The sequence below is a fragment of the Marmota monax genome, unplaced genomic scaffold, assembly GCF_021218885.2.
Source record: "Marmota monax isolate L192 unplaced genomic scaffold, Marmota_monax_Labrador192_F-V1.1 WCK01_AAM20220418_F8-fsc00171, whole genome shotgun sequence".
In the NCBI taxonomy this organism is placed as follows: Eukaryota; Metazoa; Chordata; class Mammalia; order Rodentia; family Sciuridae; genus Marmota; species Marmota monax.
This window is the reverse complement of record NW_026694658.1, coordinates 1,554,738-1,572,087: the sequence shown is the minus strand read 5'-3', so window position 1 is coordinate 1,572,087 and position 17,350 is coordinate 1,554,738. Positions and strand designations below refer to the sequence as shown.

At 42.7% G+C, this 17,350-nt stretch overlaps 1 protein-coding gene and 1 pseudogene across 1 annotated transcript; both read right to left on the bottom strand.

Moving 5' to 3' along the window:
• Positions 1-2,407: 2,407 nt before the first annotated feature.
• LOC124078389 (importin subunit alpha-1-like) lies at positions 2,408-3,996 on the bottom strand (annotated as a pseudogene).
• A 10,111-nt stretch (positions 3,997-14,107) lies between these two features.
• Positions 14,108-16,426, bottom strand: LOC124078426 (sorting nexin-18-like). The gene is given in 3 exon segments (XM_046423219.2): positions 14,108-15,444; positions 15,446-15,592; positions 15,595-16,426. Coding segments are annotated over 3 exon segments (1,872 nt in total). The 5' UTR covers positions 16,231-16,426; the 3' UTR covers positions 14,108-14,355.
• Positions 16,427-17,350: the final 924 nt, after the last annotated feature.

The following is a 17,350-nucleotide window of genomic DNA, read 5'->3' as shown; positions in this document are numbered from 1 at the left end:
TAGTGGTCCTAAGGATTAAAACCCAGGACCCCAGGCTGCAAGTTAAGTGCTTTACCATTGAACTACACACCTGGCCCCTATAAATGGCATCATATAAAATAGCAGTCCTGCTTTCCATTTTCTATTCACAAATTGTTTTAAATTGAAAATAGCTTTTTCCTTCAGTCATTCAGTGAGTCTAGGCACTAATTATGTTTCCTAACACCAGTGTTCCTGGTGAGAAGTTTGATACCTTTGTGATTTGTTTTCCCTTTTGATGAAATAGTTTTTAAAAATATGGGCATTATCTATTTTCTTCCTTTAAAGGAAGATGAGAATTTAATTCTCTTTTGCCATTCCTGTGGAAGCCTGAGCCCGCTGTGCAGCTTTCTCCCTTTGTCTCATAACCATGTCCACCATGTCTCATGACACTGTCTCTGGGCTGAGCAGAGGTGAACGTTTGGAGGGCACCCATCTGTAACCTGTGAGCCCTGCACCACCTCCTGTGCCATTCCCCTACCATGTCACAGATGTACCCTTCCCATTTCTTTTTCTTCCATATACTTAAAGTATTACTAAAGGAATACAGAGCATTTACTTTATTGTGATTATGCAAATGCTATTCTTATCAGCGTTAATGTTATATTATGATTACTTTTCCTTTCACATTTTGTCTTTTGTGGGTTATCTTATTTGTTCATTTGCTTAGCTTTCTAAGTGTCTTGCTATCAATTCAACCCCAAATTCCTCCATTTGTATAAATCAGGTTTTTTAGATATTTTTTTTAGTTGTAGATGAATACACAGTATCTTTATTTATTTTTATGTGGTGCTGAGAATCCAACCCAGTGCCTCACACATGCGAGGCAAGTGCATTACCATTAAGCTACAGCCCTAGCCCATAAATCTGTTCTTGTTTTTAGAAAGAGTACAAAGAAAACATTTTTTTAAATATGTTTATGTCTGAAAATACTTCTCCTTTACCTTCACACTTAATTGATAATTGGTCTGACTACAGAATTCTAGGTTGGAAATAATTTTCTCCCAAAGGAATTTCCTGAGACCATATACTAATAAACATTTTCACAACAGCGTTGCTACTGAGAAGTTGGATGTCACTGTTTTTTTTTTTTTTTTTTCCTGTGCTGGGGATTGAGCCCAGGGGCACTACTACTGAATTACATTCTCATTATTATTATTTTTTTATACCTTTATTTTATTTATTTATTTTTATGTGGTGCTGAGGATGGAACCCAGTGCCTCACATGTGCTAGGCGAGCGCCCTACCATTGATCCCCTGCCCCAGCGTTTTACTACATTGCCCAGGCTAGCCTCCAATTTAGGATCCTCCTGCCTTAGCCTTGTGAGCAGCTGGGATTACAGGCTTGCACCACTGTGCCTGGTGAGGTCATTGTTTTTATTGTATCTTTTTGTCTTCCTGGTGCTGGGGATTGAACCTAGAGGCGTTTTTTCCACTACATTACATTCCTGGCATTCCCACCTTCTTTTATTTTCTTGTCCTATTTGACATCTTTGTTTTGGGTGGTGGTAGGGGGACCAGGGCTTGAACTCAGGGTCACTTTATCACTGAGCCATATCCCCAGACCTATTTTGTATTTTATTTAGAAACAGGGTGTCACTGTGCTTAGCCCTTTGCTTTTACTGAAGCGATCCTCCTGCCTCAGCCTCCTGAGATGCTGGGATTATAGGCATGTGCCACCACGCCCAGCTCCTATTTGCCATCTTTCCAGGACATTTTCTCAACTTTGAATTCCAAAACACTATTGAGATTTAAATTTCCAATATCTCTTTTGCTCTCTAAAGTTAGACTTTAAGTGCTTCCTTTATTTATTTATTTAGTGAGCTAGGGACTAAACCTAGGCCTTCATGTATTCTAGGCAAGCATTCCACTAATAAATACATCCCTATCCCTAAATGTTTCATTTTGAAGTTTCATCTTTTTGTTGTTTAATAGATGAACTGTCTGAAGATATGAGTAACATTTTTTTTTTTTTAGAGAAAAGGATAGAATTTAATCTTTATTTACAGGACACTGTAAGATATGAAATTCCATATAGAAATAAGAAACTCATTTAGAGGACAAATTTTATACAGTATGTAGAGTTTGGAAATGTTCAAGTATAGTTTTGTTGTTAAAAAAAAAAATTCTAGGGCTGGGGATGTGGCTCAAGCGGTAGCGCGCTCCCCTGGCATGCGCGGCCAGGGTTCGATCCTCAGCACCACATACAAACAAAGATGTTGTGTCCGCTGAAAACTAAAAAATAAATATTAAAAAATTCTCTCTCTCTCTCTAAAAAAAAAATTCTACGATAACAAACCACATTTTAAAAGAGCTCTCAGTAGAGAAACAGTAAGACAAACTTATATGAATACAGTACACAACAAAATTTATGCCTCGGTTGTATAGCCTAGAAGTTAAAGGTCCCAGGAGTCCCTTCCTGAACTTGAAAGGTATAGCCTTCAGAGGTAGTTTCTGGCACAACATTTTGATCTTCCTCTTCCTCTTCTGAAAAAATACTTCTCTATCAGTTTTAACGAGGTCTTGAACACAGACTCATTTTCATGTTCTGTAGAACTTCAGTTTTATCCAAGCCTCCACATTCTTCAATCATTATCCTCAGTTTTCTCAGTTTCACTCGTTTCTCAGAAGCCAGAAAGATATTTGAAATGGCATCCAGAATAACCAGAATAATTTTGCTATCTTTTGCTGTTAAGAGGTTCATCAGTGGTTCTATTACGCCACCATGAAGGAAATATACAATCTGTTCAACTGTCCCACCACTTGTATAATTAGTCATAGCCCATACATCTTCCTTTTGTGTCTTAAAGTCTGCCTTAGAACACCAGTGAGGAATGGGACTAATCTATGATTGACAACTTGCTATATCTGGTCCTGTTGGCCAACTGTGATGTTTGACATTGTCCATGTAGCTTCCTTCTGAATATTAGTTTTGGGGTCAGTTTGTAGGCTGGAAAAGATGGCAAGTGCACCTGCATCTATCACAACCTGAGTCTGCTCATCTGTTCCAGCCATATTTCCTATGGCTTTTGGAGCGGGAGTCACAGTTGGCAATTCAGAAGCTCTCAGAAGTTTCACAAGTTGGGGCACAACTCCTATTTTCACAACCATTTCAATCATTCATTTGGACCATCAGTAAGGTAGGAAATAGCCCAGCAGGTATCCACTAATATTGCTAGATCCTCATGATGCAGGAAACAACTAAAGTGGAAAGAATTTGCTCAACAGAATCTAACAGGGGTGCAGCATTCTTGTCGCAACAAAGGTTTGAAAGGGTCCTGATAAGATTATGTAATTAATCACATGCTAAAGTTGACATATCAGGAACTGCAAGAAGAGCCAGCAGTGGGGCCACTGCACCATATTTTTGCACCATATTTAATAACCAAGTCTCAGAAACTGAACCATCACTTGCAATGTTTCCTAGAGCCCATACAGCTTGTTCACTGATGTGAGTAGGGGGAGATGCCAAGAGAGAGATGAATGCTGGGATACCACCTCCATCCACCATAGCCTTGGTCTGTTCTGATGTCCCAGAAGCAATGTTAGTAAATGCCCAAGCAGACTCAAACTGAATGGGACTAAAATCAGTTCTGCCCAAGAAGGACACAAATTTTGGGATTAAACCAGCCGGGATTATGTTGTCTATGGGGGGCTGTTTTTCCTGAGAAAGCAATTTCCTAGTAGCTTGAGTAGCTTGGAGTTGGCTTTCCAAATTGTTGCTGTATATGCCTTTGACAATGTCATCAACAGACCAATTCACAGTGCCCTGGTTGTTATGATTTTCCTGTAGTGGAGAAGTGACATCAGGATAGGAGCTTACATTTCTCCTTTTCAGCATCTGGTCATCCTTCTTAGCTTTCCTTAACTCCACATTAACTTCTATTTGGTGCTGCCTCATTTTTGAACAGTCTTTTCCTTGTTCCTGAATCTGTTAAGCCAGGCAGCTGGTGAATTAGCCTTCTCCTTGGTGGACATGGTTATGAGACAAAGGGAGAAAGCTGCACAGCGGGCTCAGGCTTCCACAGGAGGTGGTGCAGGGCTCACAGGTTATAGATGGCTGCCCTCGAAACGTTCACCTCTGCTCAGCCCAGAGACAGTGTCATGAGTAACAGTTTTTCATTTGTTTTCTTCTCCTTTATCATATGGGTTTCCTCCAAGTTGCTCTTTTCTGTCTGTTTTGAACACTGTGTTCTGTATTAGTTGTTTTTATTTAATGTCTGACAATGCTTAGTTGAGGGCTTATATATTTAATACTGAGTTGCCTCTAGGCTCAGTATATGGATGGAGCTTGTTGATCGTGACCTTAAGTGTATGGTAACCTAGCTCAAGTCTTTTATTGAGGAAAACTTGATGTCGCTTTCTTTCCCTCATTTGGGCTGTTCAAACTCCTTAGAGAAGCCTCTTCTCTTACCAGGAAGGTACAGACTTGGTTGTCAGTATTTTGGGAGCTAAGCTAAGATGGCAGAGGGTAACAGGAGGATCTTAACATCTATCATAAAAGCTACTGGACTCAGTGGTAGAGCATATGTCTTCTACCTGGGTTCAATTCCCAGACTGAAAAAAAATCATTTAATATATCTTATTTTCTATAGAACCCCTATCACTGAATCTGGTAATTCTCAGACAAGAGACCCCATCTTTTACCCCCTGTGTCCAATAAATCTCCATTCTTTTGCCAGAATGAAGGAAGCAGAATTGCTTGGCAGGATGTGGGCAGGTGGGCCTCAGATAGCTTAATATTTCCTAATCAGATTTTTCAGTCTATACTTCCAGTTTTAGCCTCTCTTTTTCCCACAATTCCATATTGTGCCACCAACTCTGAGCCTTTTATGAGTTCAGTGACGTGAATCAGGTTGTCTCTATTTTCTGTTGCTGGCTTACATTTGTGTTTTTCTAGGTCTATTAAAGCACTTAATACCCATCAGGCTTCCACAGGAGGTGGTGCAGGGCTCACATTCCAATTATCAAAATTTTGTGCCTGCCATTTCTTTATTCCTGTTAGTTTATGACTTAAAAAAAACCTTTACAGTTATTATAATGGAGTTTTGGCAAAAAGGGAAATTTGGGGCAGAAAATGCAGTTTGTTTAAACCACTTTTTTTTTAAAAAGTCAGGAATATTTTAAATATTGTTTTGTAAAAAAGTTAATATAAGACAGATGTTGAATTGGCCAAGGTGGTAAACAAATCACACCCATCCCATCTCCTCTTTCTCCTACTTCCTAATGAAATGATTTGAGATTTGTAAAAGGAAAATTTTTTGTCATGATGCTGGAAATTGAAGAGGAACCCCTTTTATCCCTTAGTCTTCAAGTAATTCCCATGAAGCTGAGTCAGATGAATGGCTTGGAGGAGAGAACCAAATGTATAAACAATTTCTTAAAGTTTAGGATTCTCATTTGGATATGAAAAGGGGAACTGGTGTTTTGAGAATTTTCCATGAATTCCCTCTACTTGGGAAAAATAAACTCAGATTATTTAGACTCCAAGTTACTGATTGAGGAACCAGTAACCTAAACAGTATCAGTAAACCTGATATTTAGATATCAGAGGATATCTATATATGTTCTATTCATTCAATTCAACAAATATTTTTTGAGCACCTGTGATGTGGGGGGTGCTGTTCATGTTACCAGATGTAGAGCAGTGAACAAAAAGGACAAAAGTCCCTAATGTCGTGGAACTTAAATTCTAGCAAGAGGAAATAATAATAAACATAGTAATTACTAGTTTATGTGATAGACTGTGTTGTGTGCTTTTAAAAAAAAAGAGAGAGAGAGAGAGAGAGAGAGAGAGAGAGAGAGAGAGAGAAAGGAGTCGATTCAAAATAAATGGTTTGGAGGGCCAGTTACACTGTTATTTATGGTCATCACAGAAGGCCTTATTGAAAAGGTATCATTTGGGCAAGACTTGAAGAAGATGATTAATAGTTGAGGCAACTGGGGAAGAGTGCTCCTGGGAAAAGCATGGAGACCGCTGTAGCTGGAACAGAATGGAGGAGAGCAGTAAGAAGTCTGGTCACAGAGCAGTGGTAGGGTAGAGGGAACTTCAGATTGTGTGGATCTAAAGTTGTGCTGGCCACTGTAAGGACTTCCATTTTTACTTTGAGTGAAATGGGAGTTTTTTTTTTTTTTTTTAAGAATTTTTTTTTAGGGGCTGGGGGCGTGGCTCAAGCGGTAGCGTGCTTGCCTGGCATGCGTGCGGCCCGGGTTGGATCCTCAGCGCCACATACAAACAAAGATGTTGTTTGTGTCCACCTGAAACTAAAAAAAAAAATAAATATTAAAAAAATTTTTTCTCTCTCTCAAAAAGAAAATAATTTTTTTTTAGTTGTAGATGGACACATTAGCTTCATTTTATTTGTTTATTTTTAATGGTGCTAAGGATTGACCCCCGGGCCTCACACATGCTAGGCAAGCGCTCTACCACTGAGCCACAACCCCAGCCCGGAAACAGTGTATTTTGAGCAGAGAAAAGACAAGGGTGAATTCAGTGAGGCCATTTCAGGAGGCTATCCCAGTCATCCAAGTGAGAGGCAATGTGGCCTGAACTGAGGTGGTAGCAATAAACAAGTAAGAAGTAATCAGATTCTACCTGTATTTTGGAGGTAGGACCAACAAGATTTATTGATGGATAGAATGTAAATTGTGTGAAAGACAGGGATTGAAGATGATTCCAAGTGAATCCTGGTGACTTTCCAAATTCCAAAGATAAACAAAAACTCAGAAAAAAACACCACCACCGCCAAAAAACTTTCTTGGACTGGGGATGTACCTCAGTAGTAGAGCAATTTAGCTAGTGTAAGGGTACGGCAAACGTCGGAGGAAGAAACCACCAAGAGACCCAGGCTCATGCAACAGCAAAAGGGGTTTATTGAGGATCCAATCCAGTGCGCTGGGGCTCCGTGCTCACACAAGAATGGAGAGCAGCCCAGAGCCCAGAACAGGGGTTGAGCAATGCTTAAGTACACTTTTTGGGGAGGGTGGGGACTTTACATACATCACAGTCTCCTTTAACAAATCATCATACACTGCGTGAAAAATCAAACAACAATTCCTAAACATGGTTAGTTCATTCATTGGCGGGAACAGGTCCTGAGGGAGTGATAGGTGAGTTCTAAGGGGGAGGTACATTCAAACTGATTGGTTTAGGCCCTGCGATGTCTACGTGCCTAGCCACACAGAGTCCTAGGTTATTAAACAACCAGATGGTCAGGGGGAATATTTACTGGGCAGTTCCGGGTATTGTCCTAACAGCTACAGGAATTTCAGGTTTTGGGGGTGTAGCATAGGAACTTAAGAATACCTGGTCCTTTACTTTTTAACTCAGGCCTTGCAGCTTAGAAACTTTACAATGCCTGGTCTTTTTTTTTTTTTTTTTTTTTTTTTAATATTTATTTTTTAGTTTTTGGCGGACACAACATCTTTGTTTGTATGTGGTGCTGAGGATCGAACCCGGGCCGCACGCATGCCAGGCGAGCGCGCTACCACTTGAGCCACATCCCCAGCCCCATAATGCCTGGTCTTTTACACTTTAACTTTAATTTTTTTTACCCCTACACTAGCATGTCCAAGTTCAATACCCAGTATCTATCTATCTCTCTCTCTCTCTCTCTCACACACACACACACAAAAAAAAAGCAATAAACAAAAAATGGAATGGTGTTTACTGTTTTAACGGACAAAGATCATGATTAAACAGTGTTATACCTGGCTATCTCTGAAATGACAATTTATAACCAATGTGTTCAGCTGGCTGAGATCCAGCTTTTTTTTTTTTTTTTTTTTGATATTGTGGATGAAATACCCAAGGATGCTGTATCACTGAGCTATACCCCAACTCTATTTATTTTTTTGTTTTCTATGAAAGAGTAAAATTATAGATACTGTTTCTTGGTGGTCTTAAAATATGTTGGTTCATATCATACTTCTTAACAATTTATGTGTGTAACCACTAGTAAAAAAAAAAAAAGAAGTTAAACAAAAATTGAAAGCTCAAAAGTCCACAGGGATCAGAGAGGTAACAGAGAAGTGGGCATCTTACTTTTTTTTCTTGAAATGGGGCCCTCTTGGGTCTTTCATAAAAATGATAAAACTTTAGAAACAGAAAAACATAAGAAAACAATATTGCAAGCAAAGATCATATATAAACTAAACTGTACCTTCCCCTTGAGAAAAATAATACAGAATGGTGGGAACTGTGATAAACCAGAGAACACATACCTCATGTATGGGGGCCAGCTGCCATTCAGTTACCTGGAAGTGTAGGGCCCTCACATTATAGATCTTATAATTTGGTAGAAAAGGGGTTGGGCCTTGGGATTGAACCCAGGGCCTTTAACATGGTAGGCAGGTGCTCTCCTACTGAGTTATACCCCTGCTCTTTTTAATTTTATTTTGATACAGGATCTGATTAAAGTTGCTCAAGGCTGGCTTAGAATTTGAGACACTCCTGCTTCACTCTCCCATAGACTTTCTAATTTTTTTAAGTGTGGATATCTCTGAATTTTTATGTGAAAAATCCAGATTTGTAAGTGTTGTCTCAAAAAAATGTGAATACCCTATGAAGAAAAAAAATACAATAAAAGTTTAAAACACCAACCATTCTAATCGTAGTGGCACTTGCCTGAATTCCAACAACTCAGGAAGCAAAGGTAGAAAGATTGCAAATTAGCCAGACTCTGTCTCAAAATAAATATGGTTGAGATGTAGTTCAGTGGTTAAGCACCCTTGGGGGTTCGATCCTCAGTACCAAAAAAATACAAAGTAAAAGGGACAGGGTATTGAGCTGGCCCTGAAACTCTGGGCTCAAGGGATCTTCCTGCCTCAGCCTCCTGAATATCTGGGACCATAGAATGTGAGGCTAAACAGAGCAATACCATAGTATACTTGTTGGATAGCTGCCAACCTGTGGGAGACCAATCTTGTACATAACTGAATCACACTCCCCGGCTGGGGGCTGAGGCGCTCAGTCGCAGAAATGTGGCAGAGCTTTCCCCACCCTTCTTGGGTTCCAGGGTCAATGTCTCATGCATGGGTGTGTCTTGCTACAGCCTCATGGGTGAAGCTATGCTCATCTGTTCCTTTGTAATCTAACCCCTTGCCCTGTTTAGGATAGAATTTTCCACGGAAGTGCCTTGTGTGTGTGTTCCTTTCTCTTACTGTGCTCTTGGGTGTGGCCTACCCAGTCAACCTGCTGACAGTGGACATCATGAAGATAGACTCAGCCCCCTGAAACCTGACCCCTTGCCTCATTTGAATAGCTTCTCCTCAATAAAAGGAGTCAGCTTGTGTTCTTGCTCTCTTTCTTCCTGTGGACCCTTAGGGTCAGAGGAGCGACCCCAAAGAAAAGGTATTTGTGTCTCTTGTATGGTTGTTTCCTGCAGCCCAATTAGCCCAGTTTAACTGGAGTGACCCCTGAGCCTTTTAGTCGGGAGAACAGAAACCCAGCACCAACCACTATCTGAATACAGGTTTTCATGTTTATGAAAGTAGAATACAGTTGCTCACCCAACTACTTTTTATTTTATTTAAAAGTCTATCCTTTTGATTCTAATTGGGACAGTTTAGTAACATGCTTAGGTTTGAATCAATAAACTTTACCTGGAGAATGCCACATACTGATCAGCTTAGCCTTGATTCCTAAAACAATTTTGTATTAGTTAATGTATTGTTTCATAACAAATTACCCTAAAACTTAGTGGTTTACATAAAGAGTAATGAAATTACATCATCTGCAGGAAAATAGATGAAAGTTGAGAGCCTTATGTTAAGCAGAATAAGCCAAACTCAGAAAGTCAAGGGTTATATATTTTTCTCTTAGATGTGGAAGCCACAGAGGAAAAAAGAAAGTTTTTTTGTGTGTGTGGGGTTGGAAATCTCATGAAAATGGAAGGGAGACCAGTAGAAGAGAGGAAAGAGACCAGGGGGGAGAGATGATGGAAAGGAAAGGGAAATACTGGGGAACAATACTGACCCAATTATATTGTTAAATCATGTGCATATATGAATATATAACAACAAATCCTATTATTATGTGTAATTATAGTGCACCAATGAAATATATAGGGGGGAAAACTTAGTGGCTTAAAACAATAACAAATCTGTACTATCTCTTAGGATTTCTGTGGGCAGGAGCAGCTTTATCTGAGCAGTTTGGGTTCAGGATCTCTAAAGAAGATGCAATCAAAAAATCATCTGGAGTCACCATGATCATGGCTAATTCTTCAGTTCTTCTCCACATGGTCCTCTCTGTAAGGTTGCTTGTCTGTCTTCACAACATGGTGGTAGGCTTCCCTCAGGGAGAATGACTAAAGAAAGGAGAACACTGAGTGGAAGATATGTCCCTGGAAGTCATGTAGCATAACTTCCACCATATTCTATCTTTTAGATGTAAGTCACAGAAAGAGAACTTCTCCTTCTGGGTAGTTTCAACCAAAGTTCCATAACAGATACCTCATTCTTATGATACATTATCTTTATAAACAAAATTAATTTAAAACCACAAAAATTTAAAGGTATTAATAATGGTTATCCTTGTACTCTTTCTAGTTTCCTGTTTTCCCCAAATTTCAGTTTATGGGTGTTTTAGTCTGCTTTGCATTGCTGTGACAAAATACCATGGTAATGAACTTATAAGGAGGAAGAATTTATTTTGGATCACAGTTTCAGAGATTCCAGTCCATGATTAGCTAGCTCCACTGCTTTTGAACCTCTGGTGAAATAGAAAAACATGGCAGGGAACACATGGTAAAGCAAAGCTACTCACTTTATGGTGGCTAAGAAGCAGAGAGAGAGAGGGTTGGGGGGAAGGCATCAAGGCCCAGCATATCCTTCAAGGGCATGCCCCTCCTCTGCCTCCTCCAAGTAGGCCCCACTTCCTAAATTTTCAACCACCTACCAGTTGCACCTTTGGCTGGGGACCATCCTTCAAGACCTGAACCATAACATTTGACCCTGGCCCCTAAAGATTTATCTAACTCATAATTCAAAATACATTTAGTCCATCTTCAAGAGTTTCCAAAATCTGGATAGTTCCAGTGTTGCTGAAAAGTTCAAGTCCAAAGTTTCTTCTGAGACTCAAGGCAAACTCTTAAAATCAAAAGTTATATACTTTCAAAATACAATGGCACAGGTAAAAATTTGCATTTCAAAAGGGAAAAAGGAAAATAGCAAGGAAGAAGCCCAGCAGGGCAAACATTAAATCCTGTAGCTCCATGTCTGGCATCTGGGTCAGATGAAGCTACAGGACTGAGAGTGGCAAGATGTGAGCTCCAAAGAGTTTGGGTAACCCTGTCCCTATGACCTTGTTGACTGCAGTCCAAATGGTCCTTCTCTTGGGCTGGCTATGCTTGCTGCCTGTTACTTCCCTTGGCAGATGCAGATGTTTCACTTTCCTGGCATCTCCAACCTTGTGGGTCTCTATTTCAGATTTAGTTTCACTCTCACAGTGTCATACAGCACTCAGGGGATGCTTGGAGAGACTCCCTACCCTTTCACACAGTGCCTAGCCTCAGAGGCTTTCCTTTGAAATCTGAGTGGAAGCCTCCATGACCCAGTAACTCTTACATTCTGCATGCTTGCAAAATCAGCACCACGTGTATGATGCCAAGGTCTACCACTAGTGGCTGGAGTACTTGGGCCCTTCTGGACCACAGCTGCAGGGGACTCTGAGTGCCTGGATGATTGAATACAGGAAATGAATCCTGGCAAATAATACCCTAGGTGTCCCTGTGCAAACAGAGCACCCTGGGGATTTCTTCTCAAAGCAAAAGTCTTTGAAAGGAGTTTACACTCTTGAGCCTGGCTTGGGTTGGGTCTTGCCAATTCCCGAGATGCCCTCAGGTATTTTTCCTATTGTTCCTGAGCCTTTTTTTTTTTAAGGGAGGGGGGGGAAAGAGAGGTTTTATTTTTATTTTTATTTATTTTTTTTTAATTTTTTATTGTTGGCTGTTCAAAACATTACATAGTTCTTGATATATCATATTTCACAATTTGATTCAAGTGGGTTATGAGCTCCCATTTTTACCCCATATACAGATTGCAGAATCACATCAGTTACACATCCATTGATTTACATATTGCCATACTAGTGTCTGTTGTATTCTGCTGCCTTTCCTATCCTCTACTATCCCCCCTCCCCTCCCCTCCCCTCCCCTCCCCTCTTCTCTCTCTGCTCCCTCTACTGACATTCGTTTGTCCCCCTTATATTATTTTTCCCCTTCCCCTCACTTCCTCTTGTATGTACTTTTGTATAACTCTGAGGGTCTCCTTCCATTTCCATGCATTTTCCCTTCTCTCTCCCTTTCCCTCCCACCTCTCATCCCTGTTTAATGTTAATCTTCTTCTCATGCTCTTCGACCCTACTCTGTTCTTAGTTACTCTCCTTATATCAAAGAAGACATTTGGCATTTGTTTTTTAGGGATTGGCTAGCTTCACTTAGCATAATCTGCTCTAATGCCATCCATTTCCCTGTAAATTCTATGATTTTGTCATTTTTTAATGCAGAGTAATACTCCATTGTGTATAAATGCCACATTTTTTTTATCCATTCATCCATTGAAGGGCATCTAGGTTGGTTCCACAGTCTAGCTATTGTGAATTGTGCTGCTGTGAACATCGATGTAGCAGTGTCCCTGTAGCATGCTCTTTTTAGGTCTTTAGGGAATAGACCGAGAAGGGGAATAGCTGGGTCAAATGGTGGCTCCATTCCCAGCTTTCCAAGAAATCTCCATACTGCTTTCCAAATTGGCTGCACCAATTTGCAGTCCCACCAGCAATGTACAAGTGTACCCTTTTCCCCACATCCTCGCCAGCACTTGTTGTTGTTTGACTTCATAATGGCTGCCAATCTAACTGGAGTGAGATGGTATCTTAGGGTGGTTTTGATTTGCATTTCTCTGACTGCTAGAGATGGTGAGCATTTTTTCATGTACTTGTTGATTGATTGTATGTCCTCCTCTGAGAAGTATCTGTTCAGGTCCTTGGCCCATTTGTTGATTGGGTTGTTTGTTCTCTTATTGTCTAATTTTTTGAGTTCTTTGTATACTCTGGATATTAGGGCTCTATCTGAAGTGTGAGGAGTAAAGATTTGTTCCCAGGATGTAGGCTCTCTATTTACCTCTCTTATTGTATCTTTTGCTGAGAAAAAACTTTTTAGTTTGAGTAAGTCCCATTTGTTGATTCTAGTTATTAACTTTTGTGCTATGGGTGTCCTATTGAGGAATTTGGAGCCTGACCCCACAGTATGTAGATCGTAGCCAACTTTTTCTTCTATCAGACGGCGTGTCTCTGATTTGATATCAAGCTCCTTGATCCATTTTGAATTAACTTTTGTGCATGGCGAGAGAAAGGGATTCAGTTTCATTTTGTTGCATATGGATTTCCAGTTTTCCCAGCACCATTTGTTGAAGATGCTATCCTTCCTCCATTGCATGCATTTAGCCCCTTTATCAAATATAAGGTAGTTGTAGTTTTGTGGATTGGTTTCTGTGTCCTCTATTCTGTACCATTGGTCCACCCGCCTGTTTTGGTACCAGTACCATGCTGTTTTTGTTACTATTGCTCTGTAGTATAGTTTGAAGTCTGGTATCGCTATACCGCCTGATTCACACTTCCTGCTTAGCATTGTTTTTGCTATTCTGGGTCTTTTGTTTTTCCATATGAATTTCATGATTGCTTTCTCTATTTCTACAAGAAATGCCGTTGGGATTTTGATTGGCATTGCATTAAACCTATAGAGAACTTTTGGTAATATCGCCATTTTGATGATGTTAGTTCTGCCTATCCATGAACAGGGTATATTTTTCCATCTTCTAAGATCTTCTTCTATTTCTCTCTTTTCTGTAGTTTTCATTGTATAAGTCTTTCACCTCTTTTGTTAGGTTGATTCCCAAGTATTTTATTTTTTCTGAAGATATTGTGAATGGAGTGGTTGTCCTCATTTCCATTTCAGAGGCTTTGTCGCTGATATACAGGAATGCCTTTGATTTATGCGTGTTGATTTTATATCCTGCCACTTTGCTGAATTCATTTATTAGCTCTAATAGTTTCTTTGTAGACCCTTTTGGGTCTGCTAGGTATAGAATCATGTCATCTGCAAATAGTGTAGGCATACATAGTATAATTTAGTTACAATGTGTGGTACTGTTTCTATGATATAGCCATATTAATGGTTTCTCTCCTACATAATTATATATTCAGCTGGCTTTCAGTTGAACACAAAACCATCCTTGTACTACCACTGATAGTTGGCAATAGCTCTTTGACAGCAGTTTTTATTCTGCTGTAGAAATTATTCTTGAACTGAAAAAAGTTTACAATCCAATGTCCAGTCATTAAACACTATCATATTTGTGAAGAGCTTCTTCCAACTTCTGGGTCACTTTTTGGAAAAATATTATTTGTTGTTGTAAGAAATGCTGCATCTGTGATTTAAAGTCTCTTACTCGAATTTGATGGAAGTGGTGAATTTCAGCCAAAGTGGCAAAAGAAATAGTGTTACAGCGATCCTGAATGCCATCAGCCTTTTGGACCTCCATCTTCCCTTCTTCCACGTGTCGCCTACTCTCCTTTACTTTGGTAAGAGCTCCTTTCTGAACGTGGATGATATCCGGGAAGTTGGCCAGGTGCCCTTGATACAGCGCTAACAGGTCCATTACTGGGTCCAGGTCCTGCCTGGGCTGCTCGGCAAAGAGTTCGCCGATGGCGTCATAGGCATCTCCGGTGAAGGCAATGGCCTGATTCAGGCCTGCTGAGAAAGCCTGCTAGTCCAGCTCAAAGGCCTGGCTGAGCCCACGGAAAGATTGGCCCACCTTCTGATACTCCTTCTTGAAGCCCGTCACCTGCTTGCGCGCGAACTCATTGGCAGTGTGGTTGAGCTGCAGCGTGCTGTCATCCATCTTCTTGGTGAAGCACTTGAAGCCATCTATCTTGCTCTCCACCTCCTGCAGGTCAAGAGCTGCTGCGGGCGGTGTGCTCAGGGTCAAAAAGAAGTTGGCACCCACCATCTCGTCCTTCTCGGCCTTCCTCTTGCCCTGTTTCCAGGCCTTCTCATCTGTGCTAATGGGGCAGGTCAGGAAGTGCTGGAAGACATCACACTGTGCCAGCACTGGGTGGCTGGCCATGTGGTTCATCCACCAGATCAGGCCTTTCCTGCGCTTGAAGATGAAGTCCTCTTCGAAGCGGCCAGTGGCCTGCTTCTCGGGCAGGTGGGGCACAGAGATGACAGGGAACTTCTCAGCCAGGCGCGCATACAACCAGTCGAAGTGCTTGTAGCGCCTGTGCACCGGGACCTGTGTGTGCGTGGGGACCAGCTTGTAGGAGATGTAGCTCTTCATACCCTTGAACTTGGTCTGCTTGGTGGGGTCGTCGATGGTGCACTGGAAGGGGTAGGGGTTCTCCTGCCACTCGGGGCCGTAGGGCCCTAGCACCACGCATAGCTTGTCCCCATCCTTCACGAAGCCCGAAGCCTCGCCCAACACGAAGGCCTCCCCACCTGACTTGACAAAAGTGGAGAAGCGGTTGAGGTTGCGGCTCACCGTGGCCGAGCTCTTGGCCCCCGAAGGGTGGTGCTGCGGAGGAGCTGATCCACCGCGGGAGCCCAGCGACAAGTCAGAGCGGGTGGACAAGCGGTAGCGGCTAGCAGCGCCGCCGCCCGCGGACGACGAGCCGTCGAGGTCCGGGTAGGTGCCGCTGCCCAGCACGCCAGGCTCGTCGGCCACCGTGGAGCTGTCGTCCCACTCGTCGTCCCAGTCATCGTCGCTGCCCTGGCTGGCCTGATAGCCGCCGTAGAGTTGCTGAGGCGACGGCTGCAGTACACCCCCGGCATACGGAAAGCCCGCGCCGGGCGGCTGGAAGGTGCTTGGCGGCGGCGCCTGCTGCGGCTGCAACAGCGGCTGGAAGGCGTCGGGCGGCGGCTTGAAGGAGGCGGGCGGCGCGGCCGGCAGAGGCTCGAAGCCGCCGGGCGGCACATTAGCATAGCGAGCAGGGGCGCCCGGACCGCCGTCGCCAGCCGGGCCGGGCTCGGGGGCTCGGATCACCTGCACGTACGAGGCCGGGAAGAGACCGCGGTCGCCGCGGCTGTTGACTCCCTCGAGCCAGCCCTCAATGTCCTGCTCGCTGCATAGGCTCAGCACCTCGTGCTCCCGCAGCGATATCTCTCCCGGGTTCTCCGACCTGAAGTCGTACAGCGCCCGGGCGCGCAGCGCCATGGTCCTGGCGCCTTGGCGGGAGGTCCCGATACCGGGGCCCCGTGCCCGGGTCCCGCCCAAGGTGCTCGCGGTGCTACCCGCACCCTGGTACACGGACTAGAGCCCTGAAGGCAGAGCGCAGCCCGCCTCCCTGGCCCGCCGGTAGCGCCCTCCGCGCAGCTCCGCTTGCAGCCCCGACTGCCGCGCAGGGCCGCCGCCGGCCGGGGGCGGGGCCCGCCGAGGTTTTATTTTTTTAATATTTATTTTTTAGTTATTGGCGGACACAACATCTTTGTTTGTATGTGGTGCTGCGCACGCATGCCAGGCGAGCGCGCTACCGCTTGAGCTACATCCCCAGCCCCTGAGCCTTCTTTTTAATGGCACTAATCTCTTCAGCAACTGCTTGCAGATCAATTGCAACTTTAAACATAGCGATTTTCTGACGAAATTATAAGTTTTTCAAATCTTTCTGCTCTGCTTTTTGCTCCAGATTTGCACTGAAAAATCTCACTAAACATAGCCAGTAATACCCATGGTGCTGTATGAATGCTCTGCTGTCTTGAAATTTCTTCTGCCAGACAAACTAGTCCATCACCTTTAAACTCAGCCTCACACAAAGTCTCAAGCCATTAACAAAATGTAGATAAAGTTCTCTGCCAGAATGTAACATAAATGGCTTCTGGTCTTCCCAAGAGTGTCCTCATTTCCATCTGAAACTTTATGAGTACAGTATTTAGGGTCCCCATTCTTATCAGCATTTTGGTCTTCTGGGCTCCAACTGGAATCACCCACTGAGCTGTGCTTATAGCGTTCTAGGGCTTTTCTAACAAATTTCCCCCAAATTTTTCCAAATTGCTCCTGCAAATCAATTCTAAAGACTTCTGAACAACATCATCAGTTATAGTCATAGCAATGAACCCACTTCTTGGTACCAATTTGCTGTGCCAGTCAGCTTTGCATCACTATGACAAAATACCTGGGATAATCAACTCTGAAGGAGGAAAGATTGATTTCAGCTCATGGCTTCAAAAGTCTCAGTCAATGGTTGACTGGCTCCACTGCTTTGGGGCCTGTGGGGAGGCAGTACATCATGACAGGGAGCACATGGCAGAACAAAGCTACTCACCTTATGGCATCCATG